General features: G+C 37.2%; 1 protein-coding gene across 1 annotated transcript in view; it reads left to right on the plus strand.

Annotated features, from left to right (window-relative positions):
• Window positions 1–12,826, plus strand: part of MAT2B (methionine adenosyltransferase 2B) — a 14,856-nt gene extending 2,030 nt beyond the window's left edge. The window contains exons 2-7 of the mRNA XM_006766331.2: window positions 5,053–5,247; window positions 7,734–7,848; window positions 8,038–8,190; window positions 10,163–10,356; window positions 11,425–11,538; window positions 11,913–12,826. Of these exons, the coding sequence (XP_006766394.1) occupies window positions 5,053–5,247; window positions 7,734–7,848; window positions 8,038–8,190; window positions 10,163–10,356; window positions 11,425–11,538; window positions 11,913–12,083 (942 nt within the window). The 3' untranslated portion in view covers window positions 12,084–12,826. The remainder of the gene's footprint in view (window positions 1–5,052; window positions 5,248–7,733; window positions 7,849–8,037; window positions 8,191–10,162; window positions 10,357–11,424; window positions 11,539–11,912) is intronic.
• The last annotated feature ends 310 nt before the right edge of the window (window positions 12,827–13,136 follow it).

Consider the following 13,136-nt stretch of genomic DNA (forward strand, 5'->3'; position numbering starts at 1 on the left):
CGGCAGGCATTGGGGCGGGAGAAGGAGTTCTCCGTCCACTTTGTTCCCGGGAACTGCCAGCTGGTGGAGGTGAAGGAGGGGTCTCGGGGGTCTCGCGGGAACCGGGCAGAGGCAGGGTTTGCAGGCGCCCCGGCCCGAGTCGCCTCAGGGCGGCTCCGCGCCACCTCCTCAGCCCCGGGAGTCCGGGGCGGCGCCATGGGGTTTGTTTACCTCGGCGCACGGCCGCTCCTGTTTGCTCTCCCAGCCTCTGCGGCCGGGACTGAGGAAATCGGGTTCCTTTCGGCGTCTCCTCTCCGCTCCCAGGAATGAAGAGAGGTTTTCTGAGCTGTCTTAGTTTTGATTCTTTCTTAAAATTTTTTTTGGATCCTTTGTTCCTCCCCCTCGGTCACACCCGCTTGTGTCTCTTAGGAAGAAGGGGAAAGGTGGCTTTTCCGGAATCACGGTATTGGAGGTGGTAACTTGAACTCTTAGTTTACACAGGACACTGTGTTAGGCGTTGCCATCTTCATCACTAGGAGATTGGTTTGGCTCCATTGTACGGATGAGAAAATCGAGGCTTTGCGGGAATGCCCTTGGTCCGTGTTCGTTAAGTGCATTGTTACTGGTGCTTGGGGCTTGAAACCACGACGGAGGTTGCGTAAAAGGAAGGCTGTTGCAGTGTCTGTATTCTTTTCAGGCTTCCCAGCATTCATCCGTCTTCAGAATATTATCTAGCTCTGGGGATGAGACTGGTAAAATGCCCAGACCAATATGTCTTGTGGATATAAGAAAGGAGGAAATGGCAGTTCTAGAGAGCAATGCAGAATTTTAACTCTGCTAAAATGTAGCAGATTTAGTGCTTTCATATAACTTTGGGAGGGGTGGGTGGAGTTAGGAAAAATGGGCTATTTATTTTTAATTTTTAAAAATATATTTTTATTGATTTCGGAGAGGAAGAGAGAGGGGGAGATTGAAACATCAATGATGATAGAGAATCGGCTGCCTCCTGCACGCCCCCTACTGGGGATGGAGCCCACAACCCAGGCATGTGCCCTTGACGGGAATCGAACCTGGGACCCTTCAATCCGCAGGCTTGACGCTCTATCCACTGAGCCAAACCAGCCAGGGCGAAATGGGCTATTTAAACTGATATTGTCCCTGTGTACCCCGAACAGGGCTGGGTGCATGTTACCTAGTGTTAGTTTTTGTTTGTGTGTATCTGTTTACTTTGCACAGTAGGAGCTCACGAATGTGGACTGGTTTTCCTTCAATAAAAAGCGGTACATCCAAAAGCTTGGGGCATACTTGCTGCTCTCAAAACGTGTAGAGTTGCCCTAGCTGGTTTGGCTCAGTGGGTAGAGCTTTGGCCTGCCCACCCGGGGGTCCCGGGTTCAGGGTTCGATTCTGGTCAAGGGCAGGTACCACGGTTGCAGGCTGGATCCCCTCCGTGGGAGGCAACCGATCCCTGTGCCTCACATCCTTGTTTCTCTCTCTCTGTCTCTCCCCCCTCCCTCCTATTCTCTTTAAAAATCAATGGGAAAATATCCTCAGGGGAGAATTAACAAAACAAAACACTGTAACACAAAACTCTGTGCACAGCAGCAGGCTGTAGAAATCACTGTTTGGGGTTATTCTGAAGGAGCCATTTATCTTTCCTTACAATTTGGTATTTGATTAGATAGCATAACAATAATGGTAGTTCCACATCTATGATAATAAAAGCATAATATGCTAATTAGACCAGACGGATGAACTGGGGCTGCCAGGGAAGCTGGGTCCGGTATCAGAGGGAAGCTGGTGCTGGCAGCCCGGGGAAGGAACGCCTACTCTTGCAGGGATTTTGTGCACCTGGCCTCTAGTTTAGTTACATGATGTGTTTACTTTTTCAAGAATTTTTTTTTGTATCTGAAAATGTGGCATCTGATGTTACTGAATTCTGTACATCTAAGATTCTATACAATAAGAGAAAGAAATATGTTCAGACTAACTTAAAGTAATGTTTGATATAATTTACCTATAGGTAATAAAAATTGATACAGAATTTTTAGGCTCACAAAATATTTCCAGCTCTTGATTGAGGTTTTGATGGAACTAGACAGTTTTTTATTCTTCCATTCTGAGTCCCTCAGAGTGTTTGGATGTTCCTGTGTTTTGCAGGATTAAATTTATAGAGTAACAAACGGTCCAAAGTAATTTTCAGAGGAATATTTATTTTCTTCTTAAAATAAAAAAGAAAAACAGTATGCTTTCAAAAGCTTTAGTAGAGTTCTGTTTATATATAGAAACTCAAAAATAAGTTATTTTTGATTGGCATCTTTTAATTTCAGAGTGAAACATATTTTATTTGTCACCCACCAAATAACCTTATAATCCAAATTGAGAAATCTTGTCTTGACCCCTATAGTGGTGACAGAAGGTGCTCATTGAGTCTCTAGAGACTATGAAAAGAGTAAAACTTAATATAAGTAAATGCAGTCTCTGTGGACCCCTTTGTGATAAGGGTAATAGGGGAAATGTCAGAATTGTAGAACTATACAGCCGGAAGAGCCTTAGTCACCTTGTCCAAATGCCTCGTTTTACCAATGAGGAGTTAGATAGAGATGAAGTAACTTCTCAGTGGCACAGTTCTTGGCAGAGCAGCTAAAATTTAACTGTCATGAAACCAAATATAAGTTCAAAGGATTGAGACAAGACTCATTTTGTATTTGCCTGGATCATAGAAGCAAGAAGACCCAAGTTCTAGTCTTAACCTTTTCCTTTTATTGTGGAAAAACCCTTTAACATCTCTGGACTTCAGGTCCTTCCTTTTGGAAATCTATCTGCCCTGCCTAACAAGGCTGTTATGAACAAAAGGTATGATATAGGTTTATATGACACTTGATGGTTTTCAAATATAAGTTTGTGCAGAATGATTTATGTTTCAGGAAGTGCTTGCACTTCCGATCTCTGCTTTTTTAATAAAAAGAAAAATTTTAAGCATTGACATATGACCATATTGCCCCAGGGTATAGGGTATAAGTTTTCCATGCATCTCCCATCCTTTTTTAAAGTTGTGTATTCTCTAAAGAGCTTTTCTGTGCTTGTAACTGTACTGCATTTCATTAAGTCTAAGATGCTCTCGATTATAAAATCATCTGGCTCTTATTTTAAGCTGCACTAAAAAGCAGACAGTGCAGCCAAACTATGACATTCATAAGATGCATCTCTATTTTATTCATTGACATGAGATGTTGCAATGAGGGAAAAGTATGCTTCAGAGTCAGTGGAGTATGCAGACATCTTAATTTACTGTTTACTTTATGGATTGCATAATGCTTGTTCTTTGACTTCAAATTTTCCTTTTTTTAAAAAAATATTTTTATTGATTTCTGAGAAGAAGGGAGAGAGAGAGAAACATCAATGATGAGAGAATCATTTATTGGCTGCCTCTGGCATGGCACCTACTGGGGATTGAGCCCCAAACCTGACACATGCTCTGACCAGGAAGCAAACCTCAGTCACTGAGTCACATTGGCGGGGCTAATTTTTCTATTTAAGGGGGAAAGATGAAGCTTCTAGAAAGATAGATGGCAATTTTTTGAATAAGGGAAATTTATTTTGAGAAAAGCCTTGCTCTTTCCTGAAGTTCAAGATGACAGTTCTCAAATCTATTCATTCCTTTGCTTTAGAAGTGAAAAGTGAGAAGCTCAGAAGGAACCACATTGGAGCTCTCTTAACAGTATTTCCCCAGGGATGTTTATTGTACTTATCCTGTGTAAATCCTTTTTTGATTGTATCTCTGCTAGACTTGGCATGTTTTCTCTTTATGTTCAGTCTTTGAAGAACTGTTTTCTTGCCAAAATGTAAAGAAAATGCTTTTCTGGCTGAAATCCTTATTTTCATAGATCATTTGGCTGTGAGTCAAGTTTTGCAACAGAAAACCTAGATGAATTTTCCTCCCACTTGTAAAAAGTTATGAAATTGGTTGATCTAAGAAAAAAAATAATATCCTTTAGAATTTACCTTTACATTGTCCCTGTCAGCCTTTCATTTCAGATTTCTCCTATGATGGAAGTACCCGATTTGGGTAGCCTTTTTTTTTTTTAATGTAGAGTCTACTGAGTTATTCAGCCGAACTAAGGGCTAATGAAAGATCTTTGTTTGGTGTACGCATCTTTAAAGTTTTGACATCTCAGAATTAGTTGCCTGTAACAACACTTTGAAATAAAAAGTCTTCAGGATGATAAAATTTAATAAAACTTAAGTTGCTGACTTTATTCAAGATTTTAGGAGGAAATTTGCTGTTACCATCTTGGTATTATTTCCTAAATAGTAGTTCCTTTTAATTTTTATGTGTAAGGAATTTTTTCTTTTTCACAGATGCAGCACATACCAGTTGAGAATATTTTCATGTTGTTGTTTTTCTCTTATCCTCTATGTCTGTGTTTACTAGTTTAATTGGTCTGTGCAGGTACATTTAGAGTTTTAATTCAGGAACATTTACCAGTTTAATTAAACTTAGAAAGGATATTAGTGCCATAAGGATCAAATTTATTTTCCTTCACATAAATTCCTGTGGAATGTGACTTCTCTCACTCAGACCTATCAAAATATGATATATCAGTGAAATTTTAAAGAAAACTTGGGATTAAAAACTGGGAACCAAAAATGTTAACTTGTAAACATTGGTGGAATAAAGCCCAAATATTTAATCAGGCCATAAAATAAGCATAAACCTAATTGTGGATTTTATAAATGGAAAAACATAATTAAAGTTGCTGTTTATTGCTCATTTGGACATCATTGATTATAAAATTAAGATTTTTATATTAACGTAAGAAATCACAGTCTTTTTGACCAGCTAATTACTGGCCATATCTTAAGTTTTTATTTTAGGGGTGTAAGATTATTAAAACTTAAGTGATGTACTTATCGATGCAGTTGACTGATCTTTGTTCTTAAGACTTGGCTTATAGAAATGGGACGTGAAGCAAACTACTCAGACTTTAAGTATTTAGTGGATGATGATGTTGACTAATATTGTTGAGAGAATATTTTCAAAGAAAATGCTTTTTCTTCCCCTTCACCTTTTAGGAGGAAGTTAATGTCCCCAATAGGCGTGTTCTAATTACTGGTGCCACTGGGCTTCTTGGCAGAGCTGTGTACAAAGAATTTCATCAGAATAATTGGCATGCCGTTGGCTGTGGTTTTAGAAGAGCAAGACCAAAATTTGAACATGTTAATCTATTGGATGCGAATGCGGTTCATCACATCATTTATGATTTTCAGGTATCGTTTAGTCTATTTATTTTAACAAACGTAAACCATGTTAAGAATCATCTGGCCCAGCCAGCATGGCTTGGTGGTTGAGTGTTGACGTATGAAGCAGGAGGTCAAGGTTTGATTCCCGGTCAGGGCACATGCCTAGGTTGCAGGCTTGATCCCCAGTGGGGTGTGCAGGAGGCTGCCGATCAATGATTCTCTCTCCCTTTCCCTTCCTCTCTGAAATCAAGAAAAAAAACCATCTGGATGACATAGAAAATCTTGCTCTCAAGAAAGTTACTATACTTAGACTCTAATCTATTAAGCAACAATATAGAATACACTTTTTATTTTATTTTTTTTAAATATATTTTATTGATTTTTTACAGAGAGGAAGGGAGAGAGATAGAGAGCTAGAAACATCGATGAGAGAGAAACATCGATCAGCTGCCTCCTAATACACTTTTTAAAAAAAATTCTTTGTTTAATGCAGGGGTCCTCAAACTATGGCCCACGGGCCACATGCAAATAGAAATATTATATTTGTTCCCGTTTCGTTTTTTTACTTCAAAAGAAGATATATGCAGTGTGCATAGGAATTTGTTCATAGTTTTTTTTTAAACTATAGTCCGGCCCTCCAACGGTCTGAGGGACAGTGAACTGGCCCCCTGTTTAAAAAGTTTGAACACTGGCTTAAAGTATTATGTATGTCTCCTTTTTCCTCCATTGACCTTTCCCCAGTCCACTTTTAAGCATGGCAGAGTATATGAAATCCTTAAAATGATTAGGTTGACAAAAGATAGAATATAAAGCATTTTATTTAAAAAAGTATGTTTCTGAAGTACTCTTCTAAGTTGCACTTTTGATACAACTGTATTTTCTAAAAATATATTTTTATTGATTTCAGAAAGGAAGGGAGAAAGAGAGATAGAAACATCAGTGAAGAGAGAGAATCATTGATTGGCTGCCTCCTGCATGCCCCACACTGGGGATAGAGCCCGCAACCAGGGCATATGTCCTGATCGGAATCAAACCATGACTTCCTGGTTTAACCACTGAGCCACACTGGTTAGGCATATACAGCTTTTAAAAAATAATGTCTGTAAACCTTACAACACTGTAAAATGGACAGTATTTCCATTTTAGAGATGACAAAGGCTCAGAGATGTTAAAGAGTATGTTGGCCACGGTCACAGTAAAGTTCCAGAAAACTTTAATTTCTGTTGTACCTCTAATCAAATCGAAAGTTTTAGTTATTTTTCTAAAAATAATGGATCAAGTAACACCTGCATTAGGATTTTTTGGGAAACTTGTTCTTACGCCTCTCTCCCAGAGATTTTAATTCAGTAAGTCAGTTATGGGACCCGGAGCTCTACATTTAAGAAGCACCACAGATTGTGCACATTCAAGCCTGAGAACAACTAAGACCGTGCTTCCTCAAGCAGTTGTTGAGAAGGGGGCAGTTTTAATGTGGGGAGGCCAGCCTGCCTGTCAGTGTTCTTCCCACATCTTAGCTGCGGCTCCGCTTCTCTGGGAAGTAGGTGCCCCTTCTCTGCAAACCACCCTCTTCATTTCTGTCTGGACTTCTCTCACGTGATGGTGAAACTGTTTCTTTATATGTCTTTCTTTTCCACTAGATCAGCGGTTCTGAACCTTGGCTGCACATTAGAATCACTTGGGAATCCTTTTTAAATTCCTGATTCTGGAGGATGAGGCCCAGAAACCAGGATTTTAAAGATTCCCAGGTGATTCTAATGTGCAGTCAAGGTTGAGAACCACTGCACTAGATGATGAAGTCCTGCTCCTTGGACAGTGCTTAGCATATAGTTGGTATTCTAAATGCTCAGCTGGGAAAATAATTTTTATAGATGATTTTCTTCAAATGAATAGTCTAAGAGATTTGAACTTATGAATTTGATTTGCAGTTGATATTCCTCTCCCTGTAACATAGATTTATTAAGATTTAAGACATATTAATCACACAAATGATAGCTCTTTTCTCCCATCTGAATTTGGGGATGTATTTCTAAATATAGTAGTTGACACAGATGCTTGTGTGATTTTCCCTAGGGATTGCCAAATTGCTCTTTTCAGAGCCTTTATGTATGTATGTATTTATTTAATCCTCACCCAAGGATGTTTTTCACTGATTTCAGAGAGAAAGGAAGGAAGCGGGGAGGGCAGGAGGGGGGGGGGAAGCAGGGAGGGAGAGAGGAGAGAGAAAAACATTATTAAGAGGGAGAAATGTCAGTTGGTTAAGCCCCAATCAGAGATCAAAACCCCGACCCTTTGGTGACAGAACAACACTCTAACCAACTGAGCCACACTGGCCAGGGTGTCTACATATAATTTTATGGAAGTTCAAACCTTGAAAAAGGGGAGCGTGACGAATACAATGATTCTTTAGTTGAAGGAATGTTGAACTTAACATTGTTCTAGAATTAAATCACTGTTGGAAGGCTGTGGTTCCTCTGTTTTCTTTTTTGGGTTAAAAATCAATGCTTAACTTCCAGCCCCATGTCATAGTACACTGTGCAGCAGAGAGAAGGCCAGATGTTGTAGAAAATCAGCCAGATGCTGCTGCTCAACTTAATGTGGATGCTTCTGGGAATTTAGCAAAGGAAGCAGGTAATGACTACTTCATAAAATCATTTTATAAAATATTAAATGATTGCTGAGTTTGTAAAGATTAGACTTGTATAGATTGCTTATAAGAGATTTGTCTATATATGATACATATGAGAATATATGCTATTAAAAATTACAGATAAGATTAATGTTATATTTTAATTTTAATAATTTTTTTTTTGTTTGTAGCTGCAATTGGAGCATTTCTAATCTATATTAGCTCAGATTATGTTTTTGATGGAACAAATCCTCCTTATAGAGAGGAAGATATACCAAGTCCCTTAAATCTATATGGCAAAACAAAATTAGAAGGAGAAAAGGCTGTTCTGGAGAACAATTTAGGTAAGGCACAACAATCTCTTTAATCCCAGATTTGTTTTTGGGATTACTTTTTGTTTATGATGTGTGTGTGTGTGTAATTAAAAAAAAAAATCGGTCAAAGAACAAGTCACTGGGGAAAAATGAGAGAATCTGCACTAATAAGAGAGAAATGTGTAAATTGGTTGTCACTCTGCCACACCTACCAGCCAATTAGGATGAGTATGCAAATTAATCCAACAAAGATGGTGGGTTAATTTGCATACTCAGGCACATAGTGAAGACTGAAGAGACTTGGGTTCTCTGCTGTGGATGGACCAAAGGCCTGGGTCCCAGGTGCCGGAGGAAAACCGGTGCCTGCAGCTAGGGGAAGGAAGGCCTATTGCGTGAATCTTCGTGCAGCAGGCCTCTAGTGTAGTTAATAAAAAAAGAAATAATTTTAGAAATCTTAAAGAATTTGTGAATTTTTACAGATTTTTTCCTAGTATCACTATGTACATATTGTGTATAGGAAAAATAAATTGTACAGTACAAATTTTTGTAATCTGGTTTTAAAAATGAGCCAATATCATTTCTCTTAGATTGAGGTCTTCTGTTATTTGTGTGGTTTTTCTTTTCTATGTGTGTTTGTGTATACATCTGTATATACACATGTATGTGCTGATTATAAAAGGTATGTACCCACCTTGCAAAAGAATTTTGTAAAATTTGAAATTGTAAGGAGTGAAAGTTCTCTTCCATTGCTGCCTCAGAGAGAAGCACTGAATGTGGTTATGTATGCATGCATTTTTTGTGGATTTTGAAAATGTGTGCATGTTGTTTTGTACTTGGTATGTGTGTGTGTTCCCTCATATACTTGCATTTTAGTACAGATGGAGCCCATCACTTGGATATCTATTTCCTATCAATGGCTCCATTGTACTTGATTTAATGATCCCTATACTAAAACTATTGCTTTTGTCTTTGAGAAGCATCCTCTAGTATAGATACTAATAGATATTTCATTTATCAGGCTTTTTTTTTTTTGGTATTGTAAATTATCCTGCAAAAATTATCCTCAAATTACTTATCTGTACATGGTTGTCTAATAAGTTAATTTAATTAAACTGTTTGATTTTCAATTAAAGTGTCAATGATCTAGTCTGTTGTAATCCCTCATTAGGGACCAACATAAAATCTAAATACATCATAATTCTTTAATCAGTGGTTTCAAGAATTATGTGGTAAATACTCACATACCCTTTATATAGATCCACCAATTGCCAATGTTCGCCACCTGTGTTTTGTACATACTTTTAAAAAAATATATTTTATTGATTTTTTACAGAGAGGAAGGGAGAGAGATAGTTAGAAACATCGATGAGAGAGAAACATCGATCAGCTGCCTCCTGCACATCTCCTGGGGATGTGCCCGCAACCCTGGTACATGCCCCTGACCGGAATCGAACCTGGGACCTTTCAGTCTGCAGGCCAACGCTCTATCCATTGAGCCAAACCGGTTTCGGCCATATATATTTTTTTTTTTTCTGTATTAAGAATCAGTTGCATTTTACTCCAAAATACTTTACTGGGTATCTTCTAACCAGGATGCTCTTTACATAATTACAATGTAGTTATTACACTCAGGAAATTAAACATTACTGTCATATAATATAGAGTCTATATAGGAATTTTCCCAGTTGTCCCAATAATGTCCTTTATTGCATTTTATTTTTTAATCTAGGATCCAATCAAGGATCACTCATTGCATTTAGTTGTCATGATCAGTTTTATTTTTAATGATCATAATAATGAAGAAATTATGTGTAAAAATACCTCAAATGAGAGAACATTTAAAAACACTCAAGATGACATTTGTTAAATGGGCATTATTACAGTGAGCTGTGTCATTTTGGTCTATTGTAAGTTTTCTACAATATTGTTTAAATCCACATAATATGATTTCACATCAAAACTTAACCAATCAGCTTTAAAATATTACCTGCTTCGTTTCTAGGAGCTGCTGTTTTGAGAATTCCTATTCTGTATGGAGAAGTTGAAAAGCTGGAGGAGAGTTCTGTGACTGTTATGTTTGATAAAGTGCAGTTCAGCAATAAGTCAGCGAACATGGACCACTGGCAGCAGAGGTTCCCCACGCACGTCAAAGACGTAGCCTCCGTGTGTCGTCAGCTAGCAGAGAAGAGAATGCTGGTGAGAATCTTTGCAAGGAAGATTTTCTAACTTCCATCTAATTAAAATCCTGTTAATGAGCAGAAGTTAAATTGCTTTATTTCTACTTCTTAAATTTTTTTAATGATTTTTCAATTGGAGTTTACATTCAATATTATTTTGTATTAGTTTCAGGTGTACAGCACAGTGGTTAGACAATCATATACTTTAAAAAGGGTTCCCTCCCCCAAAATAAAAAATAAAATAGTGTTCCCCCAATATTTCCAGTACCCAACTGGTACCATACAGTTATTCTAATAATATTGACTCTATTTCCTATGCTGTACTTTATAAAGTGCTTTTTTAAAACTGTTAAGAGCAAGCAAAAATGTTTACAGATAGATAGTAGGCTATATTTATGAGTTATAAAAATACACCCTTGTGTTTGCATTTCTCAAATACTAAGATCCCATCTGTCATTCTTTTATTACAAGATGACTTGAAAACTTGTATTCTTTGGGTAACAAAGTAATCTAATGTCCTAAGAATTTTGATTAAGCATTGTGTAATGTTGAAGTAGATTCTACATAGGAATTCACAATTTCAGCCACTTTAGGAGTTAAATATTTGAATATCTTGGAGCTAAATAGAATATTCATAAAGAGATTAGAGACTGGTTTATTTTAGAATAATAGTATGACTATACTGTTAACATAAAATTTTATATATATCTTAAATATGTACTCTGACAGTATTTGATAATGCTATAACTAATTAGCTCATCTTGAAAAATAGTCCTATTAAGGTTTGTCTTTAGCTTAGAATAATTAGAAATACTCATTATATTGAATTATGCTTCCATAAAAATCTGTAATCATTTTACATCTCGCTAAGTAAAATAGTCACCTATATTTTTATTTTAAAAAATACTCAAGGCTAAATTCTAGAAATTGCTTTTCATGTTAGTTGGGAATATACTTGATTTTAGATATCTTGTGGAGAACATTCCAGAAAGGAGAGATTTTAATTTCTGGGCCTTTTGATTACCTTTCTTGTCAAACCTACCAAATCAGAAAGTTAAAACTATTTTGAATTTTGTGTCCTTGTCAGGATCCATCAATTAAGGGAACTTTTCACTGGTCTGGAAATGAACAGATGACAAAGTATGAAATGGCATGTGCAATTGCAGACGCCTTCAACCTCCCCAGCAGTCACTTACGACCAGTAAGTATATGATATTTAAAGCCTCGCTTTTTGAAATTTCAGAACTAACACTGTAGTGTGTATTATTGATAACATTTCCTTGTTGCTTTGGAAGTATTGGTAACTTCCATTTTCCGGTATTGATCACAGTGACCCTCGCTTGTATGTGTATTGTTAATTTTCTCTAAATTATTATGCATAAAGGAGCCAATCAGTATTGGTGACTTTTATAGAAAATGTATTGTCTTGATTATAGCAGCTTTTTTAAAAAAATAAATATTTTTCCAGAGATCAAATAAGATTTGTACTGAGGGCTAAATGAAGTAGAGAATATAAAACCTCAACATGTAGCCTTTCATGTGTTTTTTATGTTTTCTTTTTATTTTTCTTTCAAGATAACTGACAGTCCTGTCTTAGGAGCCCAACGTCCAAAAAATTCTCAGCTTGACTGCTCCAAATTGGAGACCTTGGGCATTGGCCAGCGAACACCATTTCGAATTGGAATCAAAGAGTCACTCTGGCCCTTCCTCATTGATAAGAGATGGAGACAAACGGTCTTTCACTAGTGTATGTTGTCTTTTTTTTTTAACGATAGAGTATGTGGCACTTTCTAAAGGAAATAGTTTTGTATGAGTGCTCTTTAGTTGTGACTTAGGATCTTTCAGGTAAACGATGCTCTTGCACTAGTGAAATCGTGTAAAGAAACTGAGGTCAATAATGCCTTGCTTGATGTAATTGATGCTTCTTTTTATCATTTTGTTTGTTCTGGCTTACTTTGCTGTTTGAATGTAGTAGATTATGATTCTTCAGTATTTGTGAGCCGGGATGAAACAGATCTGCTGTAGACTTTATTTTTGAGGGAGTGGGGATGAAATGCATTGTTCATTCCTCAAACCTCTACATTTTCAGGACTATTGTAACTGTTGACCCTTTTCTGTTTTAAAGTGTTAAATACTATAAAAATCATTGGTGTTCATTATTTGCTTTGCTTGAGCCCAGATCAAAATGTTTGAAGAAAGAAACTTTATTTTTGCAACTTAAGTGTGGTTTTTATGCTTGAGATATCTCTACATGTCATGTATATTGTCACTCCTGCAGCTCCATGCCTCCTGCTTGTGTAGCAGTGTATGGTGAACACTTGAAAGAGAATGTGTGTATGTGTCTGTATTTTTAAATATATATAAAACTGTTGTTTTCACTCCATGTCACTAAGTGATATTTCATATGTATGGTTATACTGATAATAATGGGCCTTGTAAGTCTTTTGACCATTCAGAATAATAATAAATGTGTACTACTGGCATGGGAATGCTGAGTTTTCTTATATTTCTTTTTTTAAATGTAAGGACCAACCATATAGACTGATTGTTATTTTGTTGCTTTAATTTTTTTTTCAAATATATTTTATTGACTCTTTTACAGAGAGGAAGGGAGAGAGATAGAGAGCCAGAAACATCGATGAGAGAGAAACATCGATCAGCCGCCTCCTGCACATCTCCCACTGGGGATGTGCCCGCAACCCAGGTACATGCCCCTGACCGGAATCGAACCTGGGACCCCTCAGTCCGCAGGCAGACGCTCCATCCACTGAGCCAAACCGGCTTCGGCTTTAATTTTTA

This window comes from Myotis davidii, unplaced genomic scaffold, assembly GCF_000327345.1.
Source record: "Myotis davidii unplaced genomic scaffold, ASM32734v1 scaffold18, whole genome shotgun sequence".
Lineage (NCBI taxonomy): Eukaryota > Metazoa > Chordata > Mammalia > Chiroptera > Vespertilionidae > Myotis > Myotis davidii.